Source organism: Electrona antarctica (assembly GCF_951216825.1).
Source record: "Electrona antarctica genome assembly, chromosome: 15".
Lineage (NCBI taxonomy): Eukaryota > Metazoa > Chordata > Actinopteri > Myctophiformes > Myctophidae > Electrona > Electrona antarctica.
In genome coordinates this window covers 5,142,050-5,165,871 of record NC_136796.1, presented here as the reverse complement: position 1 = coordinate 5,165,871, position 23,822 = coordinate 5,142,050, and the positions used below count along the sequence as shown (strand labels likewise).

General features: G+C 43.5%; 1 protein-coding gene across 2 annotated transcripts in view; it reads right to left on the bottom strand.

The window, feature by feature from the left end:
- Positions 1–2,300: 2,300 nt before the first annotated feature.
- The window catches only part of galnt12 (UDP-N-acetyl-alpha-D-galactosamine:polypeptide N-acetylgalactosaminyltransferase 12), a 56,624-nt gene continuing 35,102 nt past the window's right edge, over positions 2,301–23,822 (bottom strand). Inside the window, exons 8-11 of one of the 2 annotated variants that reach the window (XM_079523416.1) lie at positions 18,956–19,087; positions 17,863–17,973; positions 16,126–16,281; positions 2,301–2,649 (exon numbers count right to left, since the gene is read on the bottom strand). In XM_079523416.1, the coding sequence (XP_079379542.1) occupies positions 2,644–2,649; positions 16,126–16,281; positions 17,863–17,973; positions 18,956–19,087 (405 nt within the window). In that variant the 3' untranslated portion in view covers positions 2,301–2,643. Of the gene's footprint in view, positions 2,650–10,111; positions 12,364–16,125; positions 16,282–17,862; positions 17,974–18,955; positions 19,088–23,822 lie in introns of those variants that run through there. The other variant, XM_079523415.1, reaches the window with a different exon arrangement.

Sequence of the window (23,822 nt, the reverse complement as noted above, 5' to 3'; positions counted from 1 at the left end):
GCATCTCGCACAGTCTGTCCCTAATGACTTGTTCGTCTGATTCTTCACTGACGCTTTGTGTCTGTAATACATTAAATTCACATTAAATATAGCCTCATTTAGAGTAATTATTTCTCTATTTCTCCCCAGTTCCACAATCCTCTGTAATTCTCATTAAATCATTGCATTATTAAGCAATTGAAAACACACGTCAAATAATTGTAATTAGAGTCAAAAGTGTAGTGTGTGTGTGTGTGTGTGTGTAAAGGTGCAGGTCAAATGAAAATGTGTACACCATATATACAGTAGCTGCTAGATTAATGATCCACTAGCATACTAGCCAGGACAGTTCTTCACTCACACAAACCACATATTGTATTAAACACTGAGAGATGAAACTCACACTACTGAGTTGGAACGATCATGTTAACAGTAAACATTCATGTGAGGTCATGTGTTTTGATCAAAAGACGACTCCATTAAAAATCTATTGGACAAATTGGTTTAGTGAAGAAAAATGGGTACTTCACATGTAGTGCATCCAACCATTTCTATTTTAATACAATGTTTAAAATGACAAACCAAGCGTTTGTCATTTTATGCCTGCTATGCCTGCTGGGCCTGCTGGCACTAGACACCGTGCACGGCAGTCGCTTGACTGAGGTGCAGCTACAGAATGAAACCCTGGCACTAGACACCGTGCACACTGCTGCCTCATCTGTGAAGCTACTGCTGCGTGGATCCTGTCCAAAGTTCTGGTACAGCTTCAACGGTCGCTGCTACAAGTACGTTGCTACAGATTTAAACTGGGCCGATGCCGAGCGGAACTGTGTCTCTCAAGGTGCCAACCTGGTGTCAATCCACAGCGGTGCGGAGCACAACTTTGTCCAAGACCTAATCAGTAACTTTGACATACACCAGGGGTGGACCTGGATTGGACTGACTGACATTCACAAGGAAGGTTGGTGGATGTGGTCTGATGGGTCCAAAGTGAGCTACACCAATTGGAATGACGGACAGCCAGCCAATGAAAGTGGAGATCAATGCTGTGGGCATACAAACATGGAAACAAAATGGAATGACTTTAGATGTTCTTCTACTTATCCGTCTGTTTGTGCATCTCGTACAGTATGTCCCTAGACTGGATTGTCTACTTATCCTTCCGATTGTCTGATTCAGAGATTTGTACTGGTGCATTGTAAATTGAAAATGTATAGTATGTTTTTCATGACTGCATCTGCATGGCACTCTGAATAAAAAGATTATAAAAACATGGATTTGTACTGGTCTCCATAATACATGTACTTTATGGTAACCTCTTCTTAAGCCTGATTTAGAGTCATAATTTCCCTCTCTCCACAGTTCTATGATATTCTGTAATTTGTGTGTGTGTGTGTGTGTGTGTGTGTGTCGCTCTCTCTCCCCAATTCCAAGATTCATTTTCATCCAATTGAAAACAAACCATCTCTGATATCTGTATTATGGTCATAGACAGATTGGAGTACAGGGGGCTTTCAAACCTGTATCAATGGGATACAAACTCTGTAGTGAATTACCCCTAAACCTATTTGTAATCTTTTACCATTTCGAAAAACATTTTAAAATAGCACGTCCAATTCAGTAGCATAATGCCAGCTATGCTATACCATTGACAACCTATAAGGCAAAAAAAATCAAATTCAGCCCAAGGAGTGTTTTTCATGCAAAACTAATGTTTGGAATGGATTCAGAATCATAAAAAAACCCTAGTATAGCAGGCTATTTCCCACTATTCACCAGAAGAAAAAGTAACTAAATATGTCTGTTAGTTTTCTGCCCGACAGTAACAATGTTGGGTAACAACATCTTCAGACAACTATTCCACAATTCCACAATCCGTACCCGAACACTAGTATGGAACTACACATCCTGAATGCTAGAGTCTGGAACTACACCTCACGAAAGCGAAAAACAGAAGCCATCACCGGTTTGTCATTTCCATTCACAAAAATGTTTACTTTATATTTTAGAATGTCCATTTCTGATAAGCAGCAAGCTATATAGGCTTTTATCAATTTGAAATTACAGGAGGAAACATTTGCGTGACTGTAAAGACGAAACGGAAGTGGGAGGGGAGGTGTCACATCCGCATTATCGTCTGATCGTTTTCAGCTTCCGTTGCTCCAGACTGTATGACTGAAGCATTTGAAATGTGTTGGAGGCTCGTGAGACTCAAGCAATATGGCAATGATTGTTCGTGCGTGCGGACAGACAGACTCAGACAGACAGACAGACACAGACACACAGGATATGTTAATGGCAAATAAAGACAAGACAAAATAAGCCATTACTTAGCTTTTTACTTTGAAATAACGGGGAAACATTTTCTTTGATATCAAATGTGGTCCATTCAATGGAGCCAGCAAGTACAAAATAAAACAATCTTTGAGTCCTTTAATTCGCTGATGGCAGTTTAAGGCCAAAGGACAAGACAAGAATATTTGACAGCAATGTAAACCACCCTCACTGCAGAGTGGAAGTCCAGCATAATATTATGTGTGTAAAGACATGTTCTTAACAGCGCCTCAATACATTGATATGTTACTTCTGGGGTTTGTAAACTGTCCTCAGCGTTTTAAATCAGAGGTTCTCAAATGTTTCCTTCGTGTCAGGGACTCTATTTGGTCACATCTGGAAGAAAAGAAAAGTGTTGACGGACTGTTTAAAAAAAAAAGTCTTTCAAAAGATCTTTTGAAAATAGCCAACGTTAAACTAGTTAAACCGATTTGTTTTGGCTATTGAACCCCCCCTAAGGACCCCTCCTCGGGGTTCCCGGCACGGACCCTCTCACTTTGAGAACCACCGTTTTAAACAGCGTTGCAATAATGGCCCATAATTCGCGTCCCGCTCAGCAGCGAGACGAAACACAAAACAAAACAAAAATTAAATAACGACGGTTTGAGGTGCTCCGGCAGCGAGTCATGCACGCGGGGTCCGCATCCCTGGAACATCGCCGCATTTTATGACATATCCCCCACCCCACTTATATGACCTGTCAGAGAGATATGATCCCCAACGGGCAATTTTTTTTCTTTTTATTGCAGCCCCCCCCCCTCCGGTGTACCATATCAAATTAGCATACAATATAATGCCATAAAAGGTGCTTTACTATGAAGGACATGCCTGGAGGCCACGGGGGACGATAAATAAGGCTCTTTAACCCATTTTGACCGAAGTTCGATTCTACAAATGTCTTCTAAATCATGACAGTTTTCAGAAAAAAACATGTTTCTATGTCAGTGGTTCTCAACGTTTTCATGTCAAGGACCCCAAAAATGTTCTGTATTTGGTCGCCGACCCCCATCTGAAAATATGTTTTTTCAGGGACCTCCCCAGGAGCAAAGATTTGAGTTAAAAACGTTGAAAAAAATATATATTCCAATTTTGCGCCACATTTTTACGATTTTTTAAAAATAGCAGACCTACAAGCTCGTAGCGCGCCACTCGGTGGCGCGCTATGAGCTTGTAGATCTGCTATTTTTACAATAGCTAAATAATGCTTAGTTAAAACACCAAAAGGGGTTCCCGCCCAAAATGGGTTAATAAAGAGGCGCGTGGATCATTTATACCACACACTGGGGGGACCGCAGGAACGTGTCTTTTTATTGTAAAGATGCAAATGGATGGAAATAATGGGGGAGACAGAAAGAGAGATAGAGCGAGAGACAGAGAGAGACAGAGAGACAGACAGAGAGAGAGAGAGAGACAGAGACAGAGAGAGAGAGAGAGAGAGAGAGAGACAGAGAGAGCGAGAGAGAGAGAGACAGAGAGACAGAGAGAGCGACAGAGAGAGAGAGAGAGAGAGAGACAGAGACAGAGAGAGAGACAGAGAGAGAGAAAACTCTTTGCTTCCCTAGTGTCTGACGTATATCGTCGCTGTCGGGCAGAGACCTATTATCTCTGTATTTAAACCTTTTTTTTTTTTGCTTGCATGTTTTGCTGCTTTTGCCATTTTCTTTATTTGAATCCTGAAAAGTGACAGTTTTGGACCAGCAATCCAGCCAATTCACAAAATAAAAAATAATGTAAATTACGCTTAGCATAAAAGTGATTGTATAATGCTGCTACTATTGCAGTTTTGCTGCATTCCAAAAAGTCCATGTTTTCTTTGTTGTTTTGTTTTTGTTTCATTTTTTTGGGGGGGGATATAACCTCATTGTCAGCTCTGTAGCAGTGGCCGGCAAACTGTGTTCTTCTGGATTGGACTAGTGAAGAAACACGGGGAAGGTTGCCGTATATTAGATCAGTCGATGGGTGGGGGTAGGGTTAGGGGGTGGGGGGGGGTAATCGTGCGCTGCTCATAAAGTCTGCACACATTACAGTATAAAGGCCTGCCGCCTTATCCATGGGAATAAATGCCTCACAAACCCTGAAGGCCCCCCGATTCATCCACCACTATATTATTCCTCAGAGTGATAGAGATATAACGCTCAGCCGCCTAAAGGAGAATTCAGCATTAAGCTTCCGTAAAAAGGCAAACTACTAGCGTAAGGCCCAGCGTGCATGCATGCTCTCATTGCTCTGAGCTGCTTTGCACATGCATGTCATTTGGCCGTACATACCACTCAATCTCATTATCGGATGTATTAACAGATTATCGTACGAAAATGCTTAATATAATCTGGACTTCTCCTTTAACCCATACCCATACATACTTCTCCTTTAACCCCTTTTGGTGTTAGCATTACGTTATGCTTTAGCTATTGAAAAATAGCAGATCTACAAGCTCATAGCGCGCCACCGAGTGGCGCGCTACGAGCTTGTAGGTCTGCTATTTTTGAAAAATCAAAGAACGACTGACATAGAAACATAGCTGTTTCAGAAAACTGTTAAAATGTAGAAGACGTTTTTAGAATCTGATCTCAGGTCAAAATGGGTTAAGCCGTGTCAAATATAGCCTAGTTGGAAGGTGTGAAAGGGAAAGTTGCTGAATGCACCCGAGTGCAGACACCGACAGATGTCTACTATGGTGCTAAACATAGACTATGGTTCCATGTCTTTTTCAACAACAAGCCCGCCATTATCCCGACGATCGAAAGACGATGAGCTTTGCTGTCGACGCTCCCCTACAACGTGTGACAGGAGGACGCGACGGATGGTCTACCACCATGCATCGCACAGTGTTTTAATTGAAGTCCTTATTATTTTACAAAAGAATTACAAAAATAAATGTAAACAAAACATTTCATGTTATCATTAATAACGGGGGGAGAGAGAGAGATGGGGGGGGGGGGGGGGGGGGGGGGGGCGTGGGCAAAGAAAGTTGTCACTGTCAAAAACTAACTCACACCTCTCCCTCTCTCTCAATGACACAGCCGTCGGGGGTAATGGTGGGGGGGGGGGGGGGGGGCGGGGAGTTGATGACAAAGTATTGGGAGGTGGGCAGGGAGCGAGGCATCAATCAGGATCCCATCTGGTGTCATAGCGCTCTGGGCATGTCAACAGCTGTCCTGCCCCCCCATCCACACACACCCCCCCCCCCCCCCTTTCGGTCCCAATACAGCTTTAGTTTGGGAGACACAGGGTAACTGCGGAGCGGTGATTAATATGCGAGTTAGTTATTTTCCGACGAAGAGCAGGACAAAGTCGTGTCCTCCCTGGTAGAGTTGGGATCCCAAAATATCTTTAGAGAGATTTCCATTTCTGCTAAGCCGCAAGCTATAGATGCGTAGATGATTTCTATTTATATTAGAATAAATTAACGGGACTGAAAAAGACGAAACGGAAGTGCATGGATGAGGAGGCTCCACTTCCGCTTTATATTTGACTCATGATCAGAGCTTCCGTTGCTCCAGACTGTATATGTACGGAAGCATTTGAACATTGCGAGAGGCAACAGTCTGGCAACGCGAGACTAGTCTGAGCTGGTTTATGTGGACTTCACATCTTCTATACAATTACAATACCCGCGGTTCTCAAACGGTTTAATTTCAAGAACCACCATAACTGTGAGAGTGGAACCAGTTGGACCCTTACGGGTCCATCACTGTGATTTGAGTCGAAGCCAGATCCAGCCACTGATAAATATGTGCTTTGTAGTTTGTAATGCAAAAAATAGCCAAAGAATTGCGTTCCGAGCTTGTAATCACACATCTTTTTGTCGTCTTATCTCGACTGCTGCTGTGGTGGATTCAAGATCTGTCTCTATCCATCTAATGAGCATTGATCCAAGTACATATTCTATCCATCTAATGAGCATTGGTCCAAGTACATATTCTATCCATCTAATGAGCATTGGTCCAAGTACATATTCTATCCATCTAATGAGCATTGGTCCAAGTACATATTCTATCCATCTAATGAGCATTGGTCCAAGTACATATTTGGGTCTCTATGTGCTTGGTCCAAGTACATATTCTATCCATCTAATGAGCATTGGTCCAAGTACATATTTGGGTCTCTATATGCTTGGTCCAAGTACATATTCGTGTCTCTATGTGCTTGGTCCATTGGTCCAAGTACATATTCGTGTCTCTATGTGCTTGGTCCATTGGCCCAAGTACATATTCGTGTCTCTATGTGTTTGGTCCATTGGTCCAAGTACATATTCGTGTCTCTATGTGCTTGGTCCATTGGTCCAAGTACATATTCGTGTCTCTATGTGCTTGGTCCATTGGTCCAAGTACATATTCGTGTCTCTATGTGCTTGCGGCAGGTAAGGCACCTTGAACAGCTCCAAGACGGATGCGTTGATACAGCATGATGAGGTTCAAACGGTTAGAACATAGCGTGTTACAGTTTGTAAAGAGCGAGATACTGTAATAGATTTCCTGCATCAGATTTCCAAAATAATAAGGTCTCATGGTTCAACATTCAAAGAGTTCCACGTATCGTTCAAAGAAAGACATTATTATTACCCAGGTAATATCTCAAGCATGAACTTTGATGCCCTTTTACTCATAATAATCAATTACACGTGGTTAAAAATATGATGTGACTGAAAAGTATGTTGATTTGTAGAGATCAGATTAATGATAATAATAACTATTTATAAAGCATTTATCTTATTATTGTAACACACTACTATGTATTTTTTTTACAATGTGTTATTTGGGACTCTTACAATTAATTATTTCCCGTATGCTGTATTTGCACAGAGCAGTACTGTCAAATCCACTGAAAAGGAATGCGAGTATACACTTCCAAGTCAGGATAGCTATATAAATTCTGCTCAGACCCGACTCCTACATTGGTTCTGTGGAGCCCGTCTGTCACACAGGGAATGTGGGTGTACGATGAAGAGGTGTGCCAATAAGGCTCTACAAGATCTTTGATGAGATCCTTGTGAATGTGGGTGTACGATGAAGAGGTGTGCCAATAAGGCTCTACAAGATCTTTGATGGGATCCTTGTGAATGTGAGTGTACGATGAAGAGGTGTGCCAATAAGGCTCTACAAGATCTTTGATGAGATCCTTGTGAATGTGGGTGTACGATGAAGAGGTGTGCCAGGGCTCTACAAGATCTTTGATGAGATCCTTGTGAATGTGGGTGTACGATGAAGAGGTGTGCCAGGGCTCTACAAGATCTTTGATGAGATCCTTGTGAATGTGGGTGTACGATGAAGAGGTGTGCCAGGGCTCTACAAGATCTTTGATGAGATCCTTGTGAATGTGGGTGTACGATGAAGAGGTGTGCCAATAAGGCTCTACAAGATCTTTGATGAGATCCTTGTGAATGTGCCGACAACCTATACCTCAAACCATAGACATATGTGACCAGATTTGACTGAGAGACTGCCATCGCGCACATTCCAGCTTTTCACCAGAGGAGAAAAACTTTTTTTTTAGTTAATAGCACAGACAGACTCTTCACATACTAGAGCATGTCTGAAATAAGTGTCAGAGCTGAAATCGACATGTAAATATGAAATAAATGCTTAAACATGTAGCTAGGTGTAATGTTAGAGACCACAGAAGTGAACCTTTCAAGCCTGTTTTCTCAACTCGCTGTTTCTCTGCAAGACATTACTCTATAAGCCATATCTCCAAAACTGGTGGGTCAAACTGAACAACCAATATGTGGGGGCAACATTTTCCTGAGATTCCTTGCGAAGCACCGCGGAAGCATGAGCGTGCGTCACAGAGCGCATGTTCTGGTCTGATAAGTCCCGGAAAAGATGCGCTGTGATTGGCCAGTAGTCACTTGAGTGGCAGCGTGACGTAACGTGCCTTCCACTCTTCTGGTGTACTTCCTCCCCCAGTGTAAATTATTCCGCCCCTCCTTCAACACACGTCGCTCCAACGAACTGCAGCGGCCAATGAGGCATCTATTTTTGAGTGGTGTAAACCACTCCTACGACTGGCTTTGTTAGTTTACGTGTCTGTCTGTCTGTTCGTACCAAAAAATGAGCATGGTTGCTACGGTCACCCAGTTCACCCGGGTGTGATTTCATTACGTCAGACATTATGTCAGACCACAGCTGATCAGGCTATATAAGACATTACACCACTCAGTTCACACGGGTGTGATTTTTTTAATATCTATGCTTCAAACCCTAACCTAACCCTAACCGCAAGCACGGAGCTGCGCATGTCCGACCGCATGTCCGACCGTTGTTTCCGCATGTCGGTCCGTCCGTTGGTGTGTCTAATCTGCGTGTGCGTCCCCCTGGTGAATGCTGCCGACAATAAGCAAAGGGACGTGAAAATGTCCTGCATCAAGATCAACGTTGACCCCGAGAACAAACATCATCAGCGTGTGGAACAATGGAGAACAAACATCATCAGCGTGTGGAACAATGGAGAACAATGGAGAACAAACATTATCAGCGTGTGGAACAATGGAGAACAATGGAGAACAAACATTATCAGCGTGTGGAACAATGGAGAACAATGGAGAACAAACATCATCAGCGTGTGGAACAATGGAGAACAAACATCATCAGCGTGTGGAACAATGGAGAACAAACATCATCAGCGTGTGGAACAATGGAGAACAATGGAGAACAAACATCATCAGCGTGTGGAACAATGGAGAACAATGGAGAACAAACATCATCAGCGTGTGGAACAATGGAGAACAATGGAGAACAAACATCATCAGCGTGTGGAACAATGGAGAACAATGGAGAACAAACATCATCAGCGTGTGGAACAATGGAGAACAAACATCATCAGCGTGTGGAACAATGGAGAACAAACATCATCAGCGTGTGGAACAATGGAGAACAAACATCATCAGCGTGTGGAACAATGGAGAACAAACATCATCAGCGTGTGGAACAATGGAGAACAAACATCATCAGCGTGTGGAACAATGGAGAACAAACATCATCAGCGTGTGGAACAATGGAGAACAAACATCATCAGCGTGTGGAACAATGGAGAACAAACATCATCAGCGTGTGGAACAATGGAGAACAAACATCATCAGCGTGTGGAACAATGGAGAACAAACATCATCAGCGTGTGGAACAATGGAGAACAAACATCATCAGCGTGTGGAACAATGGAGAACAAACATCATCAGCGTGTGGAACAATGGAGAACAATGGAGAACAAACATCATCAGCGTGTGGAACAATGGAGAACAAACATCATCAGCGTGTGGAACAATGGAGAACAAACATCATCAGCGTGTGGAACAATGGGAATTTGTGTAAAATGCTCGACAGTTTTACTGTGTAGATTCTGGTTGCAAAGAGCACGGGTTCTCAACGTTTTTCGCTGGGGACGCCCGGGAAATGCTTTGGCCATGTGTTGCTGTCCATTTACTTATTTAATTATTATTACTTTTATTATTTAAATAATCTGGGGACCCCCCAAAATAATTTGGCAACCGCCTCGACGGGTCGCGACCCACAGGTTGAGAACCCCTGGCATAGAGAATACAACCAATCAAATGGAGGGGGGGGGGGTCTGTGGGCCTAAAACATGTCAAACTGGGGGGCGGGGTCCTTCTCAATCAAATGGAGGGGGGGGGTCCGTGGGCCTAAAACATGTCAAACTGGGGGGCGGGGTCCTTCTCAATCAAATGGAGGGGGGGGGTCCGTGGGCCTAAAACATGTCAAACTGGGGGGCGGGGTCCTTCTCAATCAAATGGAGGGGGGGGTCCGTGGGCCTAAAACATGTCAAACTGGGGGGTGGGGTCCTTCTCAATCAAATGGAGGGGGGTGGTCCGTGGGCCTAAAACATGTCAAACTGGGGGGCGGGGTCCTTCGAAAAAGAAAAAAAAGTTGACTTACAAGAAAGTCTACAATATGGCTGTGGAACAAAATAAACTGGAAACGGTGACATCGCATCACAACATCCCAAGGAGTGTTGGTTCCACTTTTCAGCAGACAAGCACACAGCAGACTGCAGGAGAGGGAGGGGGGGAAAAGAAAAGGAGTACTGGCTCCCTCTACAGGGTAAGAGTGGAACTGTACACAGTGACTGGTGTGATGCAGTGAGAGACACAGAGTCACTCCATACTAGTGCCATCATGCAGTCAACAGCTGCTGCCACACGCTTCCGGGCGTGTGTGTGTGTGTGTGTGTGTGTGTGTGTGTGTGTGTGTGTGTGTGTGTGTGTGTGTGTGAGTTTAACTCTCACCCAAAAAGGTATTACAAGAGGACTAGTCTCACAAAGCCAGACAACAATTCCACAGTGTTTGAATTCTATATAGTCTGGAACTACACCTACGAGAGATGAAGCTGTCATTTCCGTTCACGAAAACATTTGAAAATATCTATTATTTATTTGTTTTTTTGCTTTGATGATTTTAATTTATATTAGGATAAATGTGCGCGACTGTAAAGACGAAACGGGAGTGGGGAGGACGCTTCACAATAATTCTTCACTTAAATCATTAAAAGAGTTTCCGTGACCCAACTGCATGATTTGAAATGTGTGTGAGGCAACAGTCTGGCCACCCGAGACTACAAGTGGAAAGGACATTAATTTAGCCCGTGACGGGAAATATAAACAAGATAAAACTACCAGCATGTGCGATTAAAAGAAACGTTGAATAATACAAAATATATATACTGCACATATGGTCCATAATATTCCAGTCGGCTCCAGTCTCCCAGAGGTTTGCACCACCAGCATTATCGTGCAATGAAAGGAAGAACAAAAATAATAATCCCAGAAAGTCTTCCTTCATGAATTTGCACGTTTCTCAATGAACTCCAGCAGGCACAAAAAAAGAGAGAGTGTGCAAACGTTAATGCCGCAAAAACAGGCGTACACGTGTCTTCTCGTTTTGAAAACAAGGGCATCGTCTCTGTCGAAAAGCTGTGACTTTTCCGGATTCAAATTCAAAAGTAGCAGATCTACAGACCGGCCCAGGCGGGTGGAGACAACGGTGTAGGGGTCATTTGCACAAGTAGAGGGCCTGGGGGCAGCCATACATTTGCATACCTACGGGCGCTCTGCGCCTGTCTGTCTGTCTGTTGCCAGCGGTACGCCTTTTGAAAAAAAAGGTGTTCAAGGTGGTCCTTTTAAGGGGTCAATGACTCATTTTGACCCCCCTCTGGCGCCAGGGCTGTCTAGAGAGCTTGTAGATCTGCTGCTTTTGATGCTTTTACACGTTCATTTACAAAAAAAAGACTTGAAAAAAGAGTTTGAATACGGCGATACGAGGTTTCTACCCAGACAGCAACGTTTTCCTTTTTTTTTAGTTCAACTCAACAGCATCCGCAGATATCAGCATTCTTGGATCATACTACAGCACAGGTTCTCAAGGTCCGGTCGGTTCGGGACTTCGAGAACCACCAGGGACCACCTCTCTCAGATGGACGGTGGACTATAGTTCTCAAATTCTGCCAGAACCTGACCCGACGTTTTCGGGCCGGACCGGGCCTAAAATATATGCTAATCAGTAGGGCCGGGCCAGACCTTGGGCTCCATGAAAAAATATATATGTATATATATATTGTTTTGTTTTTTATAATAAAATAGTTCTATTCTGTCTGTGTATTTATCTATTATGAAGATGGTGCTGACTGGTTTCACTTTTACTCTGTGATAGAGTTCTCAAATTCTGCCAGAACCCGACCCTACCCAACTTTTTAGGGCCAGGTCGGGCCTAAAATCTATGCTAATTAGTCAGGTCGGGCCAAGCTTCGGGGCCGGACAACTTAGGGCCCAGTTAGGGCCAGGCCTTAATTTTCAGGCCAGTAGAGAACTCTACGGTGGACTCTACGGTGGACCCCCTCCCACCCCCATTACACATCTGTGAACCGAACCCTTCTTTCTTCTCCCCTCTGGTCCGGTCCGCTACGACCCCCTCTCCTCGAAGAACCACTTCTGGTGCGGGGAGTCCGGCAGGCAGGGCCGCAGCGCCGGGGCCGGGCTGCCGTTGTCCGTCTCCTCCACGGCCTGCACACACTGGCCGCTCATCACGTGGTACAAGCTGCCGTCCTGGAGGGAGATGGGTTTGTTAATCTCCTTGACTAGTAAAAACTATGGCCGAAAGATTTTCGGCGACTACCTCGACTATCTCTAGTGGAGAAGAGATCCAGTAGGACTGGAAAGACAAGTCATTTTACACACCAACAGTATGTTTGGTTGCGCTCGGGTGATGCGCTCTCAAAATAGCAGATCTAGTAAATGGTAAATGGTGCATTTATATAGCGCATTTGCTCACAACAGGTCGCAGAGCTTGTAGATATTTTCAGCATGCAACCAAGTGTAAAAGAAGGCATTAAGACACCATCAAGGCCCACTAAATTACATTTTGTCTACAAAATCAACTGTAGATTTACTCTACTGAAACTAGACTGAAACTAAATGGAATTTTATTCAAAAGATTATGACTTAAATTAAATTATACTACACAGTAATACTGTATAACTCTGGCTCTTGCCAATGGGTTGCGTTGGTCATTCATCAAACCGAATACTCACAAAAGGTCACGTGTGATCTCCACTGCCCTTCACGCACATAAAAGGGTGATTCTAGGTTCGTGAAATGTTAACCCATTTTGGGCGGGAACCCTTTTGGTGTTTTAAACATTATGTTATAATTTAGCTATTGAAAAATAGCAGATGTACAAGCTCATAGCGCGCCACCGAGTGGTGCGCTACGAGCTTGTAGGTCTGCTATTTTTGAAAAACCGTGAAAATATTTATTTCAGAAAACTGGAGGATTTAGAAGATTTTTTTAAAATTTCGAGATCAGGCCTAAATGGGTTAAGATGAATAGCATCACAGCTGCCTCTAGCCTTTTGATCACCACGTGTGAACCTAATGGTTTTTAATAGAGAGAAACGCTCTCTCAAGAAGTGACCTTTCATCAAACATGGACTAATCGAAAGCACGAGGCTGAGCAGCAAACTGAAGTTTTCCAGTACATTTTCCCAATAAGTTATATGGGTTATTTTCTCAGTGATTATTCGAATTGATTTAATTATCGGACTAAACCTTGAAGTCCAGGTGTCCTCAAGGTGTTTCAGGCCAAGGGCCCCTTAGGTGCGTGAGAGAGAGAGAGATGAAGCGGGGTTTAACCGTAATTTACTTGGGTTACTTTAGGAATACCAGGCCGAGCAGTTCCACCGGATGTACCCCCGGGGCGAGTTGGTAAAGGGGTGACTCGTCTGGTATTCCGGTGCATATCCCACGCTTTCCATCAAAACAGGCCACCAAGCCCCATCTCAAAATATTTAGTTGCAGATTCTCCCAGAGGCAAATATTTGAGTAAAAAAAATAAAATAAAAAAATATTCAGTTTTGCACAAAAAAATAAAAATAGCAGATCTACAAGCCCATAGCGAGGCACAAAGTGACGCTCTATGAGCCTTCTATATCTGCTATTTTTTATAATAATAATAATTAATTGCATTTTTATAGCGCTTTTCCAAGTGCTCAAAGCGCTTTACAATGGTTCATTCATACATTGGGAGGTGAAGCAGGAGGTGAAGCAGTCGACGCCAGCGTCCTCACTTCCCACATTCACACACCAATGGTGGCAAGTTTACACCGACCGACTCATTGGAGGCAATGTAGGGTTCAGTGTCTTGCCCAAGGACACTTCGACATGTGGACAGGAGGAGCCAAGCGAGCGATGCATGCTTTTTCAGATTAAACGGGTTAAAAAAAACACCTGCCGTCCATATTTTGGGTATGTCAATACAGGCACATCCTTTTCTACCAATTATACTGCATATTTAGACAGCATGTGTGATTCACTGCATATTTAGACAGCATGTGTGATTCACTGCATATTTAGACAGCATGTGTGATTCACTGCATATTTAGACAGCAGGTGTGATTCACTGCATATGTACACAGCATGTGTGATTCACTGCATATTTAGTTAGCATGTGTGATTCACTGCATATTTAGACAGCATGTGTGATTCACTGCATATTTAGACAGCATGTGTGATTCACTGCATATTTAGACAGCATGTGTGATTCACTGCATATTTAGACAGCATGTGTGATTCACTGCATATTTAGACAGCAGGTGTGATTCACTGCATATTTAGACAGCATGTGTGATTCACTGCATATTTAGACAGCAGGTGTGATTCACTGCATATTTAGACAGCATGTGTGATTCACTGCATATTTAGACAGCATGTGTGATTCACTGCATATTTAGACAGCATGTGTGATTCACTGCATATTTAGACAGCAGGTGTGATTCACTGCATATGTACACAGCATGTGTGATTCACTGCATATTTAGTTAGCATGTGTGATTCACTGCATATTTAGACAGCATGTGTGATTCACTGCATATTTAGACAGCATGTGTGATTCACTGCATATTTAGACAGCAGGTGTGATTCACTGCATATTTAGACAGCATGTGTGATTCACTGCATATTTAGACAGCAGGTGTGATTCACTGCATATTTAGACAGCATGTGTGATTCACTGCATATTTAGACAGCATGTGTGATTCACTGCATATTTAGACAGCATGTGTGATTCACTGCATATTTAGACAGCAGGTGTGATTCACTGCATATGTACACAGCATGTGTGATTCACTGCATATTTAGTTAGCATGTGTGATTCACTGCATATTTAGACAGCATGTGTGATTCACTGCATATTTAGACAGCATGTGTGATTCAATGCATATACTGCATATTTAGTTAGCATGTGTGATTCACTGCATATTTAGACAGCATGTGTGATTCACTGCATATTTAGACAGCATGTGTGATTCACTGCATATTTAGACAGCATGTGTGATTCACTGCATATTTAGACAGCATGTGTGATTCACTGCATATTTAGACAGCAGGTGTGATTCACTGCATATTTAGACAGCATGTGTGATTCACTGCATATTTAGACAGCAGGTGTGATTCACTGCATATTTAGACAGCATGTGTGATTCACTGCATATTTAGACAGCATGTGTGATTCACTGCATATTTAGACAGCAGGTGTGATTCACTGCATATTTAGACAGCATGTGTGCTCATCAACTGAAGTTGTTGGTTGTCTAGTTTGAGAGATGAGTTTGGCAGGCGTAACGTTTACTCTAAGAACCTGCAGAGCACCTGCTCTGAATAGTGAGTACAGGGTTGTCACTTGCCCACTACTTTAAATTCAACGTGGCTGTGCGTCCCATATTTCCAAGACAAATATGGGACGCTCCAGAAAAAAAAGATACAATCTCAGTGTATACATTTACAGTTTGCTGTCATTCATTGATTCCCCAAAAATAAGGAACGAGTCTGTATGTGAGCTTGTAGATTGGCTATTTTCGGAGCACAGCCAAGCATGAAACGACTTGTGTCTTTTAATTCTACTGGATCTCTTCCCCACTAGTCAATAACATTTGAGTCTATTTTTGTATTTGTTGACGAAATTGTCAATATAATTATGTAGTCTCAGTTTTAGTCATCATAGCTTGATTTTTATTTTATTTTTATTTCGTTTTCGTCAGTGAAACGAACAACGACGAACACTTTTAGTCGACAAAATCAACATGACTGACACGTTTGGAAACCGTAACTCTCAGTATCAGGTGACAGGTGTAGGCTATAGTAAATAACGTGTGGGGGGGGGGGGGGGGGGGGTAATTGCAGGAAAGGAAACCTGGTATGTTCAAGCCGTACCTCCCCTGGACCTCACGGTGGCCCTCCCAGTCCTCCCCTGGACCTCACGGTGGCCCTCCCAGTCCTCCCCTGAACCGGTTCCCATTGGGAACCAGCGTCTTACCTTCCTGAGGATGAACTTGTGGTCCTGTGGTAGGGGCTGCCCTGGTCGCCTGCACAGCGCCACCGTCAGGTAGGTGGAGATGTTGTCTCCCACAATGCACCCCGCTGGCTCCCGTGTGTTGTAGCGGAGCTCGCCGTCCGAGGAGTACTCGAAGAACTGCGGGAGGTAAAACCCTGCGTGTCAGGGAACGTGTGTGTGTGTATATACCACACACACACACGTGTTCCCAAACTTTTCAGCCCGTGACCCAAAACAGAAATTAGATATTCGCCTCGGGACCCAAACTAGTGAAAACAGCAGATCTACAAATATAGTATAGTATATAAAGTATAATATTTGTTCTAATTTATGGAATTTTATTTATTACATTTATTCATGACATGAACAAATCTTTGGATTTTTGTTATTAATTCATGAAAAGTTTCGCTTTTTTGGGAATGTGTTTTTTGAAAATGTTTTGAAATAATAATTAAAAACCAAATGTAGGAGACGAAAACTAAGCAGACCCATAACAATGTGTCCGCGTCCCACAAATGGGTCCCGACCCACTGCTTGGGAAACAGTGCCATAGAGTAGACACAGTAAAAAGTATGGACCGAGGGAAACCGAAGGCTTTGAAGACACTTTTTCAGTGAATTCAAATCCGCCATCTTGGAATTTCCATCTGCTGAAAGTGGAACCGGAAGAGACTGCTATTGGCCTCACTCAACCAGTAGAAGCAACATCCTACTTCTATCATTAACTTTAAAATGGAGCCTGGAAACAAGACAAATCTGCCAAAACAACCAGGGCTCAATATGAAAATATGTTCCGTTTTTCTTTTTTCAATCACTTTTCTTCTTTTTTCACTCACGCGCACGCACGCGTGAGTCGTGCGAATGTGCGTGCGTGCATGCGTGTGTGTGTGCGCGGGGATATGCTGTAACACAGGCATGGTGTGTGGGTGTTTGTAGTACTAGTAGTAGTAGTGTGGGTTACGCAGGTGAGTGTGACGAGTGTTGTTGTTGAGTGAGCTGGTGGTATTCCCCTAGTGTACACTCTGTGTGTGTGTGTGTGTGTGTGTGTGTGTGTGCGTGCGTGCTGCACTCCCACACACACACCCCAGCAGTGCGCAGCAACAACAAGGCCCCGTTCCCGGTGAAGAGGGCATCAGCGCGAGCCTCAATTAAATAGAAATCCAAAATGCAGGATGTGAAAATGCACAGGCCATTCCTGGAATGCACAGGAAAAGAATCCCTGCTTCACTTATACCCAGTCGTACCGGCAGGGTCACGCGCCTACATACAAGCTCACAACAAAACATACGGTAGTTGTATATTGTTGCTGTAGGGCAGAAACCGCTTATCTCCAATTTTTTATTATATATTTTTTTGTAAATGAACGCCCTACTTGATCATACTGTAGCATCACACAAAAGCATAAAAATAGCAGATCCACAAGTTCTAAACGCTGCGCGAAGCAACACATTTCTTTGCAGATCTGCTACTACAGTATATAGATACTGCACTATGCACTACTGTATAACCCTGCACTTTATATTTATTTCCCTGCACGGTGTCTGTTGGTATTTGTGAAAAAAGAATTGAATGCACTCATGTTATGTCAAAGAAAATTCCTATGTGTGTATACACAAATGGCAAATAAAGGTATCTGAATCTGAGATGCTTTCGAATTTGAATAACAACTTGTTGTGATTTGACACTTTAATACAATTGAATTGTCTGAAGGCAGATGTACCTGGTTCTGGCCCATGCCATGGCAGGTGTACAGGATGACCCTGTGGCCGGTCACCAGTTCGTCTGGAGGGTTGTAGTCGAAGCAGTAGTTCACTTTGCCTCGATTCTTCAGCTGTAAACAACCAACAAGTTCACAATCTCTAACACCAGGGCTCCACCGGGCGCGTCAGCGTCACGTCTCCGTCACCGTCAGGGAATGTTCCCTTTTTAATCAATGAAGGGTGGCTCCACTGCCCGCGTTGCATTGACGGAGACGCGACGCGTGCATTAAAATTGAACCGGTGCGTTTTTTGACGCACGCGGCGGAGACGCAACGCGTCCGGTGGAGCCCTGGCGTAAGTTATATATATCGTCTGACAGTTGGAAACATCATGTGATTCAAAAATAGCAAAAAGTAGCAGATCTACAAGCTCAAAACGTGCCGTTTCATGCCCTATTTTGAGCTTGTAGATCTGTTACACAAAAAGATTCATACAGGGTCCGAGGCCAAGGGGTCCGAGGCCAAGGGGTCCGAGGCCAAGGGGTCCGAGGCCAAGGGGTCCGAGGCCAAGGGGTCCGAGGCCAAGGGGTCCTTGACGCGAGTCAGTTTGAGAACCACTGCTTTACTCTAAATGTGGCCACTGGCCATGCAGGACGCCAGAAATGAACGCGTTCACAATGACGTTCATCAGGCAAAAATACAGTACGTTCAGTTCACGTTCACCCAAAATATGAACACGTTCGTGAACGATCGTTCTTTGAACGTGTTCAGGGACAACACTGTCCATCCCATTATAAACTGTGATTGTAAACTGTTCTCCCTCACCATCCCATTATAAATTGTAAACTGTGATTGTAAACTGTTCTCCCTCACCATGCAATTATAAATTGTAAACTGTTCTCCTCACCATGCCATTATAAATTGTAAACTGTTCTCCTCACCATGCCATTATAAATTGTAAACTGTTCTCCCTCACCATGCCATTATAAATTGTAAACTGTTCTCCCTCACCATGCCATTATAAATTGTAAACTGTTCTCCTCACCATGCCATTATAAATTGTAAACTGTTCTCCTCACCATGCCATTATAAATTGTAAACTGTTCTCCCTCACCATGCCAAACATCCCCGGGCGGTCCTGTGGGACGTGGATGTCAGGGTAGATGTTCTCCAGGTACCAGCGGAAGTCCTTGCAGCCCAGACGCTCCCTCAGCCTCCTGCGCTCCGTCACGTCTCCGTACGCCTCCTGGAAACAAACATTATCATGATAGATTACGGCTTACGGTATTGTTCCATCTTGTTCATTATTACCCTACCGCCATTTCACAAACCTGATTAAGCCATTCAAACCGTAAAAGCATCCGTGTCATTTTGCGAAAATAGCCGATCTGCATGCTCACAACACGCCACACGGTGCCACGTTCTGCACTTGTAGATCAGCTATTTTTGAGACACATTTGGGGGCCTCTGCTGTTCACCGTTTCATTTTGACACAGCAGCATGCCTGCACCATCTGTGTGCAACAGCACCATCTACAGCTCTGTCCGCAACACTACAGCAAGCAATCACAACATTTTGAAGAACTAAATGGTGCATTTATATAGCGCCTTCCCTTTATCCAAGGCGCTTTACTTAGATTGTGCATTACATTCACCCATTCACACACACATTCATACACTGATGGCGGCGGAAACCATGCAAGGCACCAACCAGCACATCAGGAGCAATTAGGGGTTCAGAGTCTTGCTCAAGGACACTTCGACACTAACTCTGGGGGAGCCCGGGTTTGAACTGGCAACCTTGCGGTTACCATCCGGCCACTAAGCCACCGCCGCCCCTAAGCATACAAGCGTAACTAAGCGTGCAAAGCCAGGCTTGTATGAGCATTTGCTCAGCTGTGTGTGTGTGTGCGTCATCTGCAGGACTATGAATGGACAAACTATATTGTGTGTGTAATGCGCGCGCGCGCACACGCACGTGCACACGCACACGCACACGCACACACACACACACACACTTTCAGAGCAAAATTACTAACATTTTAGTAAAGTTTTTATCCGTTGCCGACATTGTCAAAATATATAGTCTCAGTTATAGTCACCACAGCATAGTTTTTATTTGGTCAATTTTGTTTAGTTTTCATCGGTTTCTGTCGACGAAATTAACACTGGGGACATGGATACTGAAAGAAGTGGCTTTGTGATCAGAAAGTAAACCTCCCCGGAGGACAGCAGGGCATCCGGACGGACAGAGAAACCCTCTCATTGGACGCCGATCTATTATGCAGGTGTGATTGTGTGTTTTCACAGCCTGTGGTTTGACTGTTTTGCACACTGAGAAAAAGGGAGCCTGCTGCGTCCGTGTAATGTTCTGCCATTTCCCAAAACGTCCGGGAGGCACCGAGCGTCCATCAGTGCTGGATAAAGTACTCACATTTTTTACTTAGGTAAAAGTACCAATGCTGCAAATAATATGTTACAAGTAAAAGTCAGGAATTCAAAATGCACTTGAGTAAAAGTACAAAAAGTATCAAAATGTACTTAAATTACGAAAAGTTGAAGTACTCATGATGCAGAATGTCCCGTTTCGAGTTTTCAAATGTAGAAAATGTTTTGAAAATAGCAGATATACAAGCTCGCAATGTGTCGCATCGCGACGCAGTGTGTGTGTGCGTGCGTGCACATGTGTGCGTCTCAGTGTGGTGTAGTTAAGAGAGAGAGGCCATCCAAACACGGATCAGGTGTCACTCGCTCACTCTCTCAACTCGTCTCCCTGAGAGGAGGTGTCTGTGACTCTGTGCCAAGGTGTTCGTGCCAGGGCAAACCCAATCTGCCACGGCAAACACAAACTAAACCCAACGCACGCACGCATGCACGCACGCACACACGCACGCACAGTTTGTTGAGTACCTGCCATTGACCTTCCATCGTCTACATTTCTTTCCCAACCTTTAACACATTTAGACCTGAGGACGATTCTACAAAATGTCTTCTAAATCCTGACAGTTTTCTGAACAACCCATGTTTCGATGTCAGTGGTTCTCAAAGATTTTCATGTCAAGGACGCCCAAAAATATATGTAATTGGCTGCCGACCCGTATCTGAAAATATGTTGTTCCAGGGACCCCTCCCAGAAGCAAAGATTTGAGTTAAAAAGTTTGCTCCGAAAGAATATGCATTAAAAGATTTGCGCCACATTTTCATGATTTTTCAAAAATAGCACCGAGTGCTGTGCTATGAGCTTGTAGATCTGCTATTTTTCAATAGCTAAAGTATAACATAATCCTTAAAACACCAAAAGGGGTTCCCGCCTGAATGAGTTAATCAGAACATAGCTTGAATCTCACCTTCATTTCTTAACCCATTCAGACCCGAGGCAAAGACCAAAACATAAAATAAATAAATAACGTCTTCGGATTCTTCTAAAAGAGTTTTATGAATAACGTACTGTATATTGCTATCAGTGGTGCTCAAACCTTTTCATGTCAAGGACGCCCAAAACTATGTATTTGGTCACCGACCCTCATCTCAAAATATTGTGTTCCAGGGACCCACAGAAGCAAATATTTGAATGAATAATGTTGGCCTTTATCTCAGCGTCTGTGTCGTCCCTCTTCCAGCACAAATCCTAACTATTGAGCGGATCGTTGCTTTGACAAATGAACACTAAAGCACAGAGAAAGGCACCGTGATTATCATCGGTCGGACTGGAGGATAGTGGAGATAAATATTCGGTGACTCCTTCAAATGTAAGGAAAACAGAAAATCGCAGGCAGGGGATGACGTATTTATTAGTTAATAGTCCACTTGCCAGAATGTGAACCCAGGCATGTTCAGTACACCAAAGTTTTATGTTAGAAATGTTGAGTATGATGTTGAGTATGGGTCCCCAGCATGTAGAAACTGATGTTATAAATGTTGAGTATGGGTCCCCAGCATGTAGAAACTGATGTTATAAATGTTGAGTATGGGTCCCCAGCATGTAGAAACTGATGTTATAAATGTTGAGTATGGGTCCCCAGCATGTAGAAACTGATGTTATAAATGTTGAGTATGGGTCCCCAGCATGTAGAAACTGATGTTATAAATGTCGAGTATGGGTCCCCAGCATGTAGAAACTGATGTTATAAATGTCGAGTATGGGTCCCCAGCATGTAGAAACTGATGTTATAAATGTCGAGTATGGGTCCCCAGCATGTAGAAACTGATGTTATAAATGTCGAGTATGGGTCCCCAGCATGTAGAAACTGATGTTATAAATGTCGAGTATGGGTCCCCAGCATGTAGAAACCGATGTTATAAATGTCGAGTATGGGTCCCCAGCATGTAGAAACCGATGTTATAAATGTTGAGTATGGGTCCCCAGCATGTAGAAACTGATGTTATAAATGTTGAGTATGGGTCCCCAGCATGTAGAAACTGATGTTATAAATGTTGAGTATGGGTCCCCAGCATGTAGAAACTGATGTTATAAATGTTGAGTATGGGTCCCCAGCATGTAGAAACTGATGTTATAAATGTTGAGTATGGGTACCCAGCATGTAGAAACTGATGTTATAAATGTTGAGTATGGGTCCCCAGCATGTAGAAACTGATGTTATAAATGTTGAGTATGGGTCCCCAGCATGTAGAAACTGATGTTATAAATGTTGAGTATGGGTCCCCAGCATGTAGAAACTGATGTTATAAATGTTGAGTATGGGTCCCCAGCATGTAGAAACTGATGTTATAAATGTTGAGTATGGGTCCCCAGCATGTAGAAACTGATGTTATAAATGTTGAGTATGGGTCCCCAGCATGTAGAAACTGATGTTATAAATGTTGAGTATGGGTCCCCAGCATGTAGAAACTGATGTTATAGATGTTGAGTATGGGTCCCTAGCATGTAGAAACTGATGTTATAAATGTTGAGTATGGGTCCCCAGCATGTAGAAACTGATGTTATAAATGTTGAGTATGGGTCCCCAGCATGTAGAAACTGATGTTATAAATGTTGAGTATGGGTCCCCAGCATGTAGAAACTGATGTTATAAATGTTGAGTATGGGTCCCCAGCATGTAGAAACTGATGTTATAAATGTTGAGTATGTGTCCCCAGCATGTAGAAACTGCCGGGTGCAAACTTAGCATAATGTGACCATACCATTAACAAAAAAATCTAAATTTCATCATGCTTTATTAAAGTAGCAGGTGACGTGTCAAACTAGGGGGTTTTCATGATGCTGAATCCATTCCACAAAAAACACTCCTTGGGCTAAAAATGATGTCAGCACATTTGGGTAAGTGGCTATGGCCGTTTTTAGCCCAACATGTGTTTTTTTTATATGGTCACATATTATGCCAAATATACAAATTGCTCAACATATGCAAGTTAGCATCCGGCAGTTTCTACATGCTGGGGGACCCATACTAAACATTTCTAACATAAAACCTTGGTGTACTCAACATGTCCGGGTTCACGATGGGGCTCTATGGGTTGGCAAGTAGACGATAATGGGTTGAGCACTATTGTACTGTACGACGGGTCTGTGCAAAAATAGGCGCTCAATACGAGCTCACGGCGTGCCACGAACCGCAACGTGACCGCGACATGTGATCTGCTCATTTGGATATCCTGGAACGACCTCGCAGTTACAATATTAACGCTTCTGATGAACGTGAAAGTAATGATCGCGGCAGATCAGATTTTCTTACTTTGGGATGAATTTCGGGGGTTTCTAAATAAAAGGCCTCGTGCATCCTAGAAAGATTGTCCTCATTCTCAAAAAAGGTATGTACTGTACTAGAATTTCGCGGGCCTTCGGCCCGCTCATCCCAGAGTTGCGTTGCCCCGCGTTGCGATACAGAAGTCCACAGATACAGAAGTCCACAGTGACACGCGTTTTATGCAGCTGTTTTGTGTTGCAGCGCGTGCGCGCGCGCGCGTGTAGTGTTGTTGTTCTTATCCATATATGCGCCTCGGTTCGTCCCGTTTGTTCCACGC